This window comes from Lagenorhynchus albirostris, chromosome 15, assembly GCF_949774975.1.
Source record: "Lagenorhynchus albirostris chromosome 15, mLagAlb1.1, whole genome shotgun sequence".
NCBI lineage: Eukaryota > Metazoa > Chordata > Mammalia > Artiodactyla > Delphinidae > Lagenorhynchus > Lagenorhynchus albirostris.
The window spans coordinates 53,457,173-53,473,198 of NC_083109.1; the positions used below are offsets into that span (position 1 = coordinate 53,457,173).

The 16,026-nt window shown below is 54.4% G+C and overlaps 1 protein-coding gene across 1 annotated transcript in view; it reads left to right on the forward strand.

The window, feature by feature from the left end:
- The first annotated feature begins 14,472 nt into the window (after positions 1-14,472).
- SEC14L5 (SEC14 like lipid binding 5) overlaps positions 14,473-16,026 on the forward strand; it is a 42,645-nt gene continuing 41,091 nt past the window's right edge. The window contains exons 1-2 of the mRNA XM_060124065.1: positions 14,473-14,707; positions 15,418-15,532. Of these exons, the coding sequence (XP_059980048.1) occupies positions 15,470-15,532 (63 nt within the window). The 5' untranslated portion in view covers positions 14,473-14,707; positions 15,418-15,469. The remainder of the gene's footprint in view (positions 14,708-15,417; positions 15,533-16,026) is intronic.

Here is a 16,026-nt window from a genome sequence, read left to right on the forward strand (position 1 = left end):
TGCGGAGGCCCCGGCGCGCACCAAAGGGCGGGCAGCGAGCACAGGTGAGCGAGCGGCGGCGCTGGAGCCCCGACTGCTGCGCGGCGGCGGCGCTCGGTCACTACTCGCGGGGGGCGGGGCTCTCGCAGGCCACTGGCTCTCCCAACCGCTCCCGAGAAGGTGGTGCTTACCTTCCCGGAGGAGGGGCACCAGGCGGGCGGGGCTTCCAGGCTCGTGCGGCGCCGGGCCAGATCGAGTGGGGCGTCCGCTCTGGACTGGGGGTGGGGACACCGGGTCTTGTCAGGACACAGCCCACCGCCCAGCACGGACATTCGAGATGCTGGGCAGGCGGGCGGGGGCTCACTGGCCACTTTCCCGAGCGTGCTCAGTATCCCCCTCACCCCCGCGCTCCGGGCCTGGCTCCCCCCTGACTGAGGGCCCCATCTGGCTCTCTGCTGCCCCTCTTGGGCATCAGCTCTCCCTTCTCGTTGGCTGAACCCAGGTGGGTGCCCACCTCCCGGGTGTGGCAGACACTGGATGGGTCTCTATGCCTCGGATAGCTAGCGAATTACATTCAGGTGGTAGCAGTGTCGATGGCAATTGAGAGAAGGGAGCTCTGGAGTGCGCCCGCCTGAGTTCAAATCCTGCTGCTACAGTCAGCTGACTCCTTGGCAAGGCTTCTTGCCGTTCCCAACCTCAGTTTCCTTATTTGTCAAACAGTGATAACAACTGTCCTCCATCCCATAGGAGGTTCCTGTAGTTAATTCACACAAAGCACTTAGCACAGCGCCCGAAGTGCCAAGTTAGACTCAGTGCCAGCACGAGTCCAGGTTAGACCGTGGCCCTGTCGCGCCGTGTGCCGGTAGGGAAGGCTGCAGTTAGCAGACAGTGAACTGAGTCTGGAGGTGAGCCAGAGTGGGGCCCTGGCAGCGGGGAGGGTTCAGCACCACTCCGGAGGGCGCTGGGGGTTCTGAGCTCAGCTGGGAAGGAGGAACGCACATTCCCCCGGGAGATGCCAGAAGGCATTGGAGATAAGCTATGGCCAAAGGGCTCAAATGGGGAGCAATGAGGTCTGAGAGGCAGAGAAAAAGGGGCCCCCACTGGGTATCCAGAGTCCTCAGGGCAGTCCCTTCCCCAGCTGTTTTTTATTTTAAAAATAAGGAGGTGGGGCTTCCCTGGTGGCGCAGTGTTTGAGAGTCCGCCTGCCGATGCAGGGGACGCGGGTTCGTGCCCCGGTCCGGGAAGATCCCACATGCAGCGGAGCGGCTGGGCCCGTGAGCCATGGCCGCTGAGCCTGCGCGTCCGGAGCCTGTGCTCCGCAACGGGAGAGGCCACAACAGTGAGAGGCCCGTGTACCGGCAAAAAAATAAATAAATAAAAAATAAAAATAAAATAAAAATAAGGAGGTTGGTGGGGAAGTTGATGCCTACAGGCTTTTCCTGTCCCAGACCCCAGAGCATCTGAGAATAATGTCCTTTAGGCCACTGGTGTCCCTGCCACCAAAGGACTTCAGTTTTGAAGCGTTACAGAGACTTTAGGAAAACCTTATTCCTAAGGGGGCATCTGCAGATGGGCTTAAGCGGGTCTGTGGATCCTCCTACAGTTGCTTTCAAAATGTGTATGTCCAAATGTGCATTTTTGGGGGGAGGGTCTATCTCTTTCAACGGGTTCATTCATTGACTCATTCAACAGACATGAACACTCTCCCAGCCTTGGCTGCCTGGTTCTTCTGCGTTGATGAGGAAAGGGAAAAACCAAAAAAACAGCAAAGAGCCTTTCTCTTAAGGGAGGGGGAATGACACATATTAATAATAATAGTAATAATAATAATAAATTGATGACCTCAAATTGTTAACCTTTCAAAGGGGTCTGGGGACCTAAAAAGGATAAAGGACCCTGGGGGGTGCCGCAGCTCAGGATCTCCAGGGGAGTTTGTAAAATGCAGATTCCAGGGCCTTGACACACCCCCAGCTCCTGACTGGGGAGCACAGGAAGGGTCCCAGGAATCTGAACTTTTACCAAGTGCCCCTGGTGGTCCCTGGCCTCTTATGAGAAGTCAGGAGTGAGGGATCCTGCCTGCAGCTCCCCACCTGCTCAGGTGGAGAAACCTGAACAGACCTTCCAGTCAAACCTAACCTTTCTTTCCCCTCTGAACTTGGCTCTGCCTGGCTCCTCTCTCAGACGCCCGTCCTAGGCGGGGAGTTCCTCACAAGGCAGCCGAGGGCTTGAGCAATTCCCTCCATCCTGAAGGGACTTCCCTTCCCAAGTCTGAGGTTAGGACAGGGCTTGGCCGGCACCTAGAGACTGCAAGTCCAGCCAACCGACATTGGGAGCAGGTGTCAGGGAGGAGCCAAGGCTTCAGCACACAGGCTGGGCAGGCGCAGGGACCCGGGGTCTACAGAAGCCCGAACTGTGGACAAAGCTTGCTCACCCAGGACCCCTTCCTGCACCCCAGGTGAGCCAAAGGGCTCAGGAAGGAACACTGTCCATCACCCTGCTTTATAGCACAACCCTGCGTGGAAACCCTTTTCCTTCTTTCTCCTGACTACCTTTCCCTTGGAGGCTAAACCTACCTTAGGGAACGTTCATGGCAGTCGTGTTGCCAGGGAGGAGGCCCTGGAAACAACCTGCTGGCCACTGGGATCAGGGTCAGGTGGTTAAATAACCCAGGGCATATCTACACCGGGAAGACCATGCAGCTGGAAAAGAATGAGATGTCATATATGTAGTCAGGCACCAGCAGCAAAGTGTGAGGGAGAAGCAGGGAATGTATGTGCATATACACATAGAAAACTTCTGGAAGGTTCCACAACAAAGTGCTAGCCATGAGTCCCCTCAGGAGAGAAATCTGAATTTTCATTATACGCTCTTTTATAGTGTTTGGATTTTATTTTATTTTTTAAAATTTCCTTTGGATATTATTTTTATATGTACTTAGATTGCTTTTCCAATGGCTTTTTTCAGCTACTCTTTAAAAACTCATTTCAAAATGACCCAAGCCTGGCATTCCCTCTTCCCAGAGCCTTCCCTGCCGCCCTCTCCCCTGCCCCCTCCCCACTTTGTGCCCCTCTGTCAGTGCCCACTCAGTACCACACTCTATGGTACTAACCTCCTTCCTTGTAGGACATTCTGACTGGACTGAAAGATACTGGTTGATAAGGATTTTGGAAGATATAACACTTGGGCAAAATAGAACCCATGCTGAGGAAAGAAGCCTCTCTACCTTCAAGTTGCTGATAGTCTAAGGTCAGAGACAAAGATACAACAACTACAAAGCCAGACTTCCCTGGTGGTCCAGTGGTTAAGAATCTGCCTTCCAATGCAGGGGACGTGGGTTCGATCCCTGGTCAGGGAACTAAGATCCCACATGCCGTGGGGCAACTAAGTCCACGCGCCACAACTAGAGAGCCTGTGCACTGCAACGAAGGACCCTGCAGGCCACAGAGAAGATCCCATATGCCACAACTAAGACCCGATGCAGCCAAATTAATTAATTAATCAATTAATTAATTAAATACAAAGCCAACTGGGATGAGTCTGGGGAGAAGAGCTTTATCAGAGCTCTGAAGATGGGGAGGAGGGGGAGCAGCCTGGGGAGTCCTGGGGTGGAGTCCTCGCTCAGTCCTTTTCAGTTATGTGAACAGCTTGTGGGCAGGTCATTTTGTCTCTCTGAGCCTCAGTTTTCCTCATCTGTGGAATGGGCACAACTATAGCATCCACCTCCTAGGGTGAGATCCCATGTGTTAAGCACTTGGTATGCCCCCTGGCACTGAGTGAGGGCTCCACAAATGGGAGGGGATTACCTCTGCAGCTGGAGGCTCGTGCTCATGGGGTTGAGGGTTAAAAGCAATTACAGGAACTCCTCCAAAATGTGTCAGAACTCTGGACTTCTCCAAACTTTCATATCTTCCTTCTCCACACCTCCTAGAAAAGTGAAATTTGGCTTTTGGGAGAGAACCTAAGTAGAGACCTCCAGGTTAGCAGGCTTGTAGCTCAGCTGCTGAGTGACAGCTGTGACACATGATTTAATGCCATTTCTCGTTTATTGAGGACCAACTCCGTGCCAGGCAACATGGCATGTGGCCAACATGCTTCAGCTGATTGACTCTCCCCAAGGACCCATACCGGTGAAGCCTTCCCAGTCCTCCCCCGCAGGAGGAAGCTCTCTTATCTCATGTTCCAGGGAAGAGCACTGAGAGGCCCCGTGCCCAGCTGGGCTGGTTCCTGGGTTAGCCTGCTCTGGCTCCGCGCCCTCAGACCCCCACCCGCCTCCACCCTCCTGGGCTCGGGCATAGGGGCCAGGCTTCCGCTGACTAGGCTGGGCCCAGCCCAGGTGCTTCAGGGAGAATTAGCAGATTGAGGGAGGAATTTGAGTTGTGCTGCACCATCCCTCCTCCCTCCAGTCTCTAAAATCTGCTTTCTGAGCTGGTGCTGCTGTGTGTGTGTGTGCACATGTGTACACGTGTGTGCACGCTGCTCTGTGGGCAGGCCGGACGGGATGGGAGCTGTGACCTGGCCCTGTGAGTTCTCCTCTGGGCAGATGGGATTTGTTTGCTTCCATGGAGCCCTCTTATGCCAAGTGACTCATCTGCTCTGCCTGTGCCGTGGGGTGGGGTCTCAGGGAGAGTGTTTGCTTTCCTGCGGTTTATGTGACAGTTAACCTCACGGAGATAGTACCCGTAGGGCCATCCTGTTCCCTGGCAACCAGGCCCCTGAACTCTGTCCCCTCCCTACAGCTGGGCCAGGCTGCCGGCTCCCAGGAGGACCACCACCTTCTGAAGGGTCACCCACACCCTCCCTATTTGCTGTCAATGTTTCCCCAGCAGCTGGAGAGGTGCTCACTCACTCCCTGGCTGGCTCGGGTGTTTCTGTGAACCAGTTTGAAACAAGAAGGGCAGCATTGCCCCAGTCCTGGAGAGAGGGGTGTGCAGGTTCCTTACCACAGAGCCTTTTCCTCCTAGGGCGGAGGCCCAGCCCATTCTTCTGCAGACAGTCATTCTCCCATCTCCAATGGTATGGCCTCACCCCAATCTGGGGAGCATTTAAAAATACAGATTCCAAGGTCCCTCTTCTGAGATTACAGGTGGGTGGGTCTTGGTACAGCCCAGGAATCTGCATGTTAACAAACACATACTCCCTGGGATGCTGAAGCGTGTGGGTTCCTGGGCCACCCTGAGAAACACAGCTGTGAACAGAAAGAGATGCAGCCCATGCTCAGGCCCTGGTCTATACCTGCCTGGGAAGAACCCACAGGCTGTAGCTTGAGGCCAACCTCTGTTTGAATCCTGGCTCTGCCATACAACCAGCTGTGTGACCTTGGGTATGTGGCTTAACCTCTCTGAACCGGGTTTCCCCATCTGTAAAATGGGGATGAGCCAGTGCTTGGTGATGTGTGCAGAGAACCTGGCATGGAGGTCCCTCTCCTCCCTGCCCTCCAAGGGGACAGGAGGGGGCTGACCCAGCTTCACCCTGAGTTTTGTAACATGTATTTACTTTTCTTGCAAAACAATGCAGGGGATGGAAAATCATGTTGGCCCTCCAGCCCACATGGGCTGACACACTCAGCCCTGGGCTGGGGGCCTAGTGAGCTCCCCACAGCCCCCCTGGGACCAGAGGGGAGGCTGGGCCCTGGCAGCAGGGATAGGAGAAGGTACATGGTGAGTCACCCACTCGGCCTGCCCCTGAGTCATCCCCCAAGAATGTGATTCAGGCCCCCACCGGCCCAGGGCCCCTGGAAGGCTGCCCCATCCTGGCCACCTATTTACTGCCTGCCAGGCAGCCCCACTCTGCTGCTCCCCAAGGGAGCCACTGCTCAGATGACCTTCCTGCTGGCCCTCTCTGGATGCAGGTGTGCACCTGTACACCTATGTCTGCTGTCAAAGTATTCAAACAGCTCCTGACCAGCGGTTGAATAGGGGCTGGAGGTCCTGGCCACCCTGGCCCTTGCCCCAGGACCCAGCCACTGAGGGGTTAACCCTCTGCTCAGCAGGGGAACTCTTGGACCTGGCCTCACCCACAGGCTGGCATCCACTCTGGCCCAGCCAGACTGCCCCATCATCGCATCTTGTAGATCCAGGCTTCATCTTGAACTCTGGGTGGCTTTCCAGCACAACCTACCCCACATCTCTGGACACCTCTTTTCAAGCCCATCCCTGGGCCTCTTAGATCAAGCTGTGAGGGCCACTCAGTGAGGAGGTCACGCTGTCAGGGCAGTGAGTGGAGCTGGGTGGGGCCATGGGGCCAGAAAGGCTCTGCCAAGCCTGGGATCCTCGCAGGACAGGTTATCCAACCCAACCCCAAAACTCCCCTCCCCACGACCAAGCTTACTTCCTCCTGCCCTGCCTGCCAGGGCTCATGCTGCCCAGACCGGTGGGGCTACATTTCTGGGGCCAGTGTGTTACAGCCCCTGGGAATGGCCTAGGTCAGGAGGGCAGGACCCCATTCCCTCCTGTGCCTGGGGGCCTGAGTAATGGCCAGGCCAGGCCACAGGGGAGAGAATATGGAATCAAATCAGGTTTTAGCTTGAAGCCAACCTGGATTTGAATCCTGGCTCTGCCATGCGCCCAGCTGTGTGATCTTAGGCAGGGGGCTTAACCTCACTGAACCTCAATTTCTCCATCTATAAAATGGGGAAGAGCCAGGGAGCTAAGATGTCAAATCCCAGCTCCTTCATTTCCTAGCCATGTGACCCTGGGGAAATGTCTTCAACTCTCCGAACTTGGGTTTCTCCATCTGCAAAATGGGGACTCTCTGGCACCTGCTCCATAGAGTCTTAAAAGGATTCAGTGAAGTAAGACACATAACAATGACACACGATAACAACATCTGTTGAGTGTTTACTATATGCCAGGCCCTGTGCTAAGTGCTTGGCTCAGAGGGTCGGTACTGTGTTTTCTAGCTTCGTTGAGGTGTGATGGGCGTACAACAGAGTGTATATATTTAAAGTGTACCATCTGATGAGTTTTGACACAAGCACACAATGGTGAAACCATTGCCACAACAAAGATGACAAACTGGCCCTCTTCCTCTCCCCATTTTTCAGATGTGGAAACTGAAGCTCCAAGGCATTCAGTGCCTGCTCAGGAAGGTCAGGAGGGGCCTCAGGATTTAAACCCTGCGGTCTGAGCCAGCACCCTTGTCTCCACCTCCACCACCATTCAGCAGGTGCCAGGCACAGAGTAGGTGCCCAGTGTCATGTTGAATGAATGAATGAGTGAGTGAATGAGAGGGTCACTGCACCATGGTCTTGGGGAAGATCCCCAGAGGAGGACCAACCAAGGGCTAGTAGGTCCTGAGTCAGGACCATGGTGGAAGAGAAGGGAGTTATTCGTCCATTCGTCCAATATTTATTGAGCACCTACTATGTAACAAGTCCTGCTCTAGGCACTCAGGATACAAGTGGAATACAATGGACACATGTTCCTGCCTTCAGGGAGTTGGCGGCAGAGGACTGGGGTGGGGACGGTGTAAGTATGAGGTCCCTGGTGGATGATGGCACCTCTCCCATGTCCCCAAGGATGGAGCACCCCAGGCACAGTCACAGACTGGGGGTCCCGGGGATACTGTGAGGAAAGTGTCCAGACCCCAGGCTGAGGCTGGTTGGAGCCTCTCACTGGAGGCAGGCAGGGACCCCAGGTTCCCTCCTCCTTCTCCTCCCTCCTGAGCATCACTGATGTTTCCATGGGAATCAGGTTTCTTTGTCCCGAGGGGAGGATCTTGACCTCTTGCCCACAAAGTGCCTCCCACATGTTCACCCATCCATTGATGGAGCACCTACTGTATACCCCGTCCTGGGGACACAGTAGCTAACAAGATACAGCCTGTATGCCCCGGTCTGGGACGAGAAAGGGATAGAAAAGCAAGCCGACAACCGCATTTAAATAAGTGAAATGACTTAAATGCCCATCCACGGGGCAGTGGCAGATGAACGATGAAAGCATCAGGCTCTGGAAAGGTGGATGGGAGTCAGGAAGGCGGGGGTCCGTAGGCCTTGCAGGAAAGGAAGTCTAGGCTGTAGCAAGTGAACAAGTAGGTGCTGTGTTTTTGCCATTTGTGATTTAAACTAGAGCTGCCCCTATGTCCGCGAGTTTGCCTGTCTACCCCAGTCTGGACCTGCCCGGGCCCTTTGTCCACTCTCTCTGCTGAGGTCAAACATTCCTGCTCTGGACCCAGGAGGCCCAGTCACCACAGGCTGCCCTCCCGGGCCATTCTCTGGTCACTGGCTCAGTCTTAATCCCTCACCCGGGCTCAGGCCTCGGAACCGATGAGTCAACACAAGCCGGCTCTGGACAAACACCCCCTCCTCCTGGCCCTGGGGTCCCTACTCCACACCCACCCAGTTCATCCTCTTCCCAAGAAAGGGTGCAACCTCTGCTGGTCCAGGGATGACTCAGAGCAGCCCTGGCCAAAGGAACTTCCTGCAATGCCGGAAATATTCTGTATTTTAAGGGAAGCACGAGCCACGTGTAGCTATTGAGCGCTTGGAATGTGGCTTGTGCAACTGGATGTTTAATGTTGTTGTTTTTATTTTTTATTTACATGAACATATGACATGTTAAATAGCTGCCTTTGGGACTTCCCTGGCAGTCCAGTGGTTAGGAATCTGCACTTGCATTGCAGGGGGCGTGGGTTTGTTCCCTGGCTGGGGAGCTAAGATCCCGCATGCTGTGCAGTGTGGCCAAATAAATAAATAAATAGCTGCCTGTGATTGCTGACTGTCACATCGGGTGGCCCCAGGCAGAGGGGAGAAGTGGATGGCCCAGAACCCTGGCCTCTCCTCAAAGCAGGGGCAGCTTGGGGTAGGGGCTGGTTGGGCAGCTAGGGCCTCAGGGACTGAGCTGTGGGGGTCACTTGGGGTCTGTTGAAGGGGCCAAGTTTAGCTTTCAGAGCCTGAGGCTGTCTGCCCCTAGCCCCTTGGTCTGACCCAGCTTGGTGGGCAGAATCATGACCCGAGCTGACCTCTTGATGTTGGAGTGCCATCTCCAGCACCATGGGCCAAGCCTCCTTCATCCCTCCCAGACCTCTGACTCAACGCAATCGCAGCCCTAACTCTTCCTCTGCCCGTCCCTGCTCCCCGGCGCTGATCTGACTTGGATGGGGGGCTGGCGTAACATCTAATCTGCTGAAAGGCAAGAGCGACACTCCTCCTTTCAACCTAGAGGAGTCAGAGGCCACAGCGGTCCTGGCCCAGGTCCCCGTGAACACAGAGCTTGGGTGCAGGGGCTTTGCTTTTGAAAGTGACCCTTGGGCACAGGAGCAGGGACATGGGGGAGAGCACCCCAGGAGAGGCAAATCAACCCAGGGTACAGTCGCAAGCTGGGCCCTGCAGTGGGCTAATGGTGGTCCCCCAAAGACAACAAGTCCAAGTCCTAACCCCCTGCAACATGGAAATGTGAACTTATTTGGAAAAAGGGTCTTTAAAGATGTAATGAAACTAAGGATCTCAAGATGAGATCATCCTGGATTTACCGTGGGCCCTGCATCCAACGACAGGAGTCCTTATAATAGAAAGGCAGAGGGAGACTGGAGACAGAGACACATCAGCAGAGAAGGCCATGGGATGCCCGACTTAGGCAGAGATTAGAGAGATGTGGCTTGAGGAAGGAAGAAGAGGCCACAAGCCAAGGAACATAGGCTCCAGAAGCAGGAAAAGGCAAGGAAACGGATTCTCCCCTCAGAGCCCCCAGAAGTACATCCCTGTCGACACCTTGATCGTAGCCCAGCGCGGCTGATTTCAGGTTCTGACCTCTAGAATTGTAAGATAATACATTTGTGTTGTTTTTTAAGCCACTAAAGAGTGTGCTGATCTGTTACAACAGCAGTGGGAAATTCATACATGGGGTCCCTTCTTCCCTTCCCCACAGGGGACTTTATCTGCCACCATCATGGTGACTCTGGGCCAAGGAAGGTCATGGGTGGAGGTGGAAGAGTAGGGGGTCAGGGAGTGGGTGTCTCCTTCCCCTTCCATCTCAACGCCATGCTCTCAACAGAGTCTCATGGGAGATGGACCCTCTCTCCAAGCTGGCACTATTTACCACTATTTTGTTTCAGACTTTTCCAATGTGATTTTTTTTTATTATTGTGATCAAATAGACATAACATAAAATTTACCATTTTAACCATTTTTAAGTGCAAGTTCAGTGGCATTAAATACACTCACACTGCTGTGCAACCATCACCACTATCCATCTCCACAACTTCCTCATCTTGCAAAACTGAAACTCTGCACCCATTAAACATTAACTCCCCACTCCCCCTCTCCGTGCCCTGGCAACCACCCTTCTACTTTCTGTCTCTGTGAACTTGACGACTCTAGGTATCACATATAAATGGGATCATATAATATTTGTCCTTTTGTGTCTGGCTTCTTTCACTGAGCATAATGTCTTCAGGGTTCATCCATGAACCTTTCCTTCCTTTTTTAAGGCTGAATAATTTCCGCATTATCCCCATGTTAAAGGAGGGGACACTGCAGCCACATACACTGCAGGGACACTGGAAGGTAACAGAGCCAGAACTCACACCCAGGCCAACCTGACTCCGGCACCCAGCACTCACCACTGTGCCGCCCAGCCCCCTCCCTAGCTCTCTGCTGACTCTCCTGGGGCATCCTACCTTCCTTTCACTTCCTCCCCTCCTCGCTGAGAGCTCCTGGGGCTCAGAGGCTTTACTTGCCTTTGGACCCCAACTCCACATGTAGCGCCTGCTGGAATCCCAAAGCCTGTGTGGAAGTGACTGGACTTGGGGGTGGGCTGGGGGTTGAGGTGGGTGGGGCCTGGCTGTATGGCCCTCTGGGTGAGGCTCCCCTGGACTCAGCCTCCGCTCAGGTAAAGTGGCCCAATGACCAGGACAACCACACAGAGTTGTGCAGGCTACAACCTACATACCTGTACATGGCCACCCTGCCAATGACCCTGATGGCCCTGGAAGGTCCCCAATCTAGGAGGTCTCTGAGCTCTGCTCTTGGGAGGAGGAAGAAGGAACAGGATTAGGAGCAGCCCAGGACAAATGAGATGTGAGGCAGAAAGCAGACTGAGGGTTGCTGGAGCTGGGGGGAGGGAGGAAGGAGGAGTGACTGCTTGATGGGTATTGGTTTTCTTTTGGGGTGATGAAAATGTTCTGGAACTAGACAGCAGTGATGGATGCAAAGCCTTGTGAATGTACTAAAAGCCACTGAATTGTACACTTGAAAATGGTTAAAATTTGTAATTTTTATGTTATGTATGTTTTATCATAATTAAAAAAATGTCCCACTCTCTCCAGCTTCAGCACCCTCCCAGGGCCTTTATGTATTCTAGGGCCCAGATCAAGGGCCGCTTGTGTCCCCACAAGGGTCTGGACTCTGGACCCTCTCACTCCCCACCAGCTCCCCCGCCCCCTCCCCGCAGTGTCACATTAAGCTTTCCGAGGACATTTCCCTGCAGGATGCCTTCTGGGGGCATCTGTGTTTGGATTGGGCCCAGTGTTTTACTCAAATAAATGCATTACTGATGGCTGAATTTCCTGTGGCAGTGGCCCAACTGTGGGAAGATATTCAAACATGCGAGGTGGTTTCTGGAGTCTTCAAAACCCACCGTACCAAAAGGCAGCTGTGGCTCGGTCATTCTCACAGGGCAAGAAGGAAGCGGCAGATAGAGGCTGAACGTCCCGCCCCTGAGACTGACTTCATGCCTCCAAGTGTTCCCATCGAATCAGCCCATTCTTTTGGTACCTCCTCAGTCCCGAACCAGGATGCCTGGATATCTTTGCAGCTCAGGCTGGGAAATCACATCTTCTGGGTACTTCCGCTGCAGCCCTGGGGCAAGAAGTCCTGGGTTTGAGTTCCTTACTAGCTGTGTGACCTAGGGCAAGTTACTCAACCTCCCTGTGCCTTAGTTTCCTTGTCTTTATAACAAGGATCAACAGAGTTTTGGCCTTAAAAGGTTTTTTGCTTTGTTTGTTTTCATTTAGGTATCGTTATATAACATAAAATTAACCATTTTAATGCATACAAGTCAGTGGCAATTTAGTGCATTCGCCGTGTTGTGCAACCACCACCTCTGTGGAGCGCAAAAACATTTTCATCCCTACAGGGGTTATTTTTGAGGATTAAATGTGTGAATGTTTGTAAAGCCTTCGAACTGTGCCTGATACAGCACGTGCCAAGTAAGTGCTCAATAAACTGTAGGAGTGATTGATAGGAAAACGGAATAGGAAGCACGTGGCAGGTGGTGCTATTACTAATTCGCTTCTCTTGGCTGGAGGAGGAGGGAGTGAGACTCTCATTCCCTTCTAGGCCCCATTTTCCACTTTGAGCTCTCTGTACCCACGCAGCGGTCGCACCCCTCCCCCCCACCCCCACCCCACCCCACCCCCCCGCAACCCAGTGGCCTCCTCACCGGTTGCGGGCAGGGGCGGCGCTGATGGTAGCCAGGAGACCTGGAGACTCCCCGCAGTCTCAGGGCCTCTCCTCTGCTCCTCGTGACTTTTCTTGCCCCCAACCCCTTTATCTCCCACGCCAGCTCCTACTCCCCCAAGCTGCCACCTTCTGTGGCCAAGAAGACACGAGTGGGGTGGCCAGGACGATTCAGCCTGGGTGGAAAAGTATAATAGGTGCGTGAGCACGCCCACAACTAGGAGGAGCTCTTGCGAGCGGACCTCCCCCACTTACGAGAGCGCACCGGCTCCCTCCCCAGGGCTGGCATTTACTCCAAGCATCCTGGGATCCCCAGGCGCTAGGAATGACCTCCAAGATCCCCCCACACTGCCAGGCCTGTCCGCTTAGAAGAACCACTTGGGGAGCTTGTTAAACAAGCACGTTCCCAGGCTCTTCGAGCAGTGCACGGGATTTCAACATGCACCCTGCTGAGGGAAGTCTTAGGAGCTGGAGAGTTTGGGATATATTGCTCCGCCCCACCTTTCCAGGTGTAAACATCCTAATATGTGGTTACTTTGTGCCAACTCAATGCCTTTCGTGCTGTAACAACGGCCAACAGTGTGAATGCTCACTACGCGTCCTGCACTGACGCCCAGGAGGAGCATGAGTTTCCCTGATGAACCCCGGGTCCAGCGATACACCCCGGACTCCCATCTTCCTCGACAATTCCCCTTGGTGGCGACCCCAGGAGCCATGGACTGTCGTTTGCTGCCACCTTGTGGCAGGGATGGGAACCGTGTGCTCCATTTCCATTCTTGATAACCTTAACCAAGAAAACGCAGAGTACTTTACCCGTGTTCCATGTCCCCAGTAAGATCCTGCGGACGTGGGGCAGATGAATAAGACAGACACGGTCTCTTGCCCTTGCGGAGCTCACAGTCTCCTGGGTCAGACCTACAAATAAATAAAATGAATGAATAAATAAGGTGATTACAGAGTGTGACACACGCTAGGAAGGAAGCAAACGGGCTCTTTATCACAAGCTGCAACCATATATTTGCTAAACAGAGCGCTGTCTGTCTCCCTGTACACACTCTCCCTGCCCAGAACTGTGGGCCACGCAAGGGCAGGCAGCTTGTCTGACTCCCTCTTGCAAATGGGTGAAGTCACACAGTGCTGGCACATAGTAGGTGCTTAGTAAATGTCAAGTGAATGAATACACGGATGACAAGGCTGTCCAGAGCCAGCTTCTTGGCTCCTCCAGGACAAACAGATGGGGAGAAGGAAGGGAGGGCTGTGGAAGGAAGGCTGGGTCCCCGGGATCCTGGGAGGGTCGGGAGGGTTTACTTGTGAGCTAAAGTGAGAAGGATGGGAAATCGTCACCCTCCCGGGGAAGCCCCAGTCCACCCTGTTTTAAATTGTACCCTCACTCCGCTCGCTTCTTGAATCCCTTCCCTGGTTATTTTTTCACCTTGGTATTTCCCCCCATCTCACATAGTACTATACATTTGCCTTATTTATTTAATGTCTGTCTCCCCCACTGAAATGTAAACTCTACGAGGGCAAGGATTTTTTACCTGTTGTGTTCACTGATGACTCTCCAGCGCCTAGAAAGGCCTGACACTTAGCAGGAGCTCTGTAAAAGCAAGCATGTGAATGAAAGATGCACGTTGGCGTCTTAGGGCAGGGCCAGAAGGGCTCTGGGGCGTAGCCAGTGGAGGGAGCAGATTCAGAGCCCAGGAGGAGGGGGTTGACCCGAGTTAGGGAAGGGGCCAAACGTGAACTGTACTAGGGCCAGCGGGGCTGGGTGGGGCAAGGGTTCGCCTGGGAGCAGAGCTAGACTGGGGTTGGAGCCTTGGGGCGGGGTCTTCCTGGGGCTGAGCCACCCCTGAGGCTGCGTGCTTTAGGGGCGGGACCCTATGGAAGCTTGGCCTGCATGAGGAGTGGCCAGTCTGGAGAAAGGGCCGGGGTGGGGGCGTGGTCAAAGAAGGATGCATAAAAATGAAGGGAGGGGCTAAGGCTGGGGTGGGGCCAGTCTGGGGCGGGGCCTGTCCGGGGGGTAAATCTGGGCGGGGCCGGGGCTGAGCGGAGAGGGAGGGCGGGGGCGGGGCCAGGCCAGGCCGGGACCTCCGCTGTCCTGGGTCCTGGAGCGCTCCCCCCTCCCGCAGGCCCCTCCCTGACCGGCCCGGACGCAGGGTGTGCTGGTCAGGACGCCCCACGCTCGGCGATCGCCGGCCCGGACTGCAGGGTCCAGCGATCGCGGTTGCGCCCCGCCCCAGGTGCTGCGCTCTGGGCCAGGCGGCCGCGGGGGATCCGGGCGGGCTCAGCTCCGTGCTGCCGCGGGGCTGCGTCTCGGAGACTCCGAGGGCTAGGGTGAGCGGGGCTTCGGGGGACCTGTGCGTGCATGCGTGTGGGCGCATGCATCAGTGTGTGTGCGTGTGTGTGAACCTCTATGCGCATCCTAGAGGGGATGCTGTGTGCGAGCATGGAGTTGAGTAGGTGCGTGCTCCAGGGAGCTGGGCGTGTGTGCAAAGTTGAGTGCGTATGCAAGGGCGGTCTCGTGTGGGAGGGGAGTCGTGCATGTGTGCGCGTGTGTGGCAGAGACAGTGCGTGTGAAATTTGGTGAAGACTGTGTGCGTGTGTTAGGGTGTCTTGGAGGAAAATGGGAGGGCAGGTGCAATGATTCTTGGGGGGACTGCAGGGTCGGGACGCCCATGGTAAGCTGTGGGGTGCAGTGGGTGAATGAATTGTGGGAGTGTAAGAATTGCGAATGTGTGTGCTTCCAGGTGGGTGGCTTTATGGGGTTTTCCGGGGGCCCTCAGCATGAGGATGGAGGAACGTTTGGGGGTACTGATTGCTCCTGAGGAGTGAGTGTGGTCTGGGGCATTGAGTAATGGACAGGGCAAGTGTTTGGGGCATGGCCCAAAGTAATTTGGGAATCACATCGGCCCCTTTGCTTTGAGGGCAGGGGAGATGTGTGGATGGGGCCAGAGGGATGGGCCTGCCCCTTGCTGGGGGAGCAGTGGGCAGGGTTCCTGCTTCCCGTGGAGGGAGCTGCTCCCTCACCAGATACCCTCACCCAGGCTCTGTGCCCATTCCTGCCTGGCTGGCTTCCGCTGGTGGTCCTGCGAGAACATGGTGCAGAAGTACCAGTCTCCTGTCTGCGTCTACAAGTACCCATTTGAGCTGGTCATGGCGGTGAGTGACCTCTGACCCTGGGGCCCCTTGTGTAACAGTTGGAGGGAAACAAGAGGTCAGCTATGATGGGAGGGAGACGGAGACCCTTGGATCCCCAGATCAGAAGGAATTAATGAGCTACTCCACTAACCTTGTGGGTCCAGCTTCTAACCAGGCCATCCCACCTTTCCCCACAACTTCTAGAACCCTTGCCCGCTGACCCAAACACAAGGTCTTTCTTTCTTTTCCTTACTGAAGCTTATCTGTTTGCATGTTGATCTCCTTTGTCAGAAAACAAGGATAGCAAGGGCTGAGTTGTTTGCTGGCTGTCGTTTTGTGTACTGATAGTAATAATAATAATAATAATAATGGTACATATTCTAATGAGGATGATGACAGCAGCCATTCACTGAGGGTTTGCTAAGTTTACATACGTTGTTTTGTTTAATTCCCAGAAGCTCTTATTATTCTCATTTTACCTCCATTAAACCAAAGCTCAGACAGGTGAAGGAATG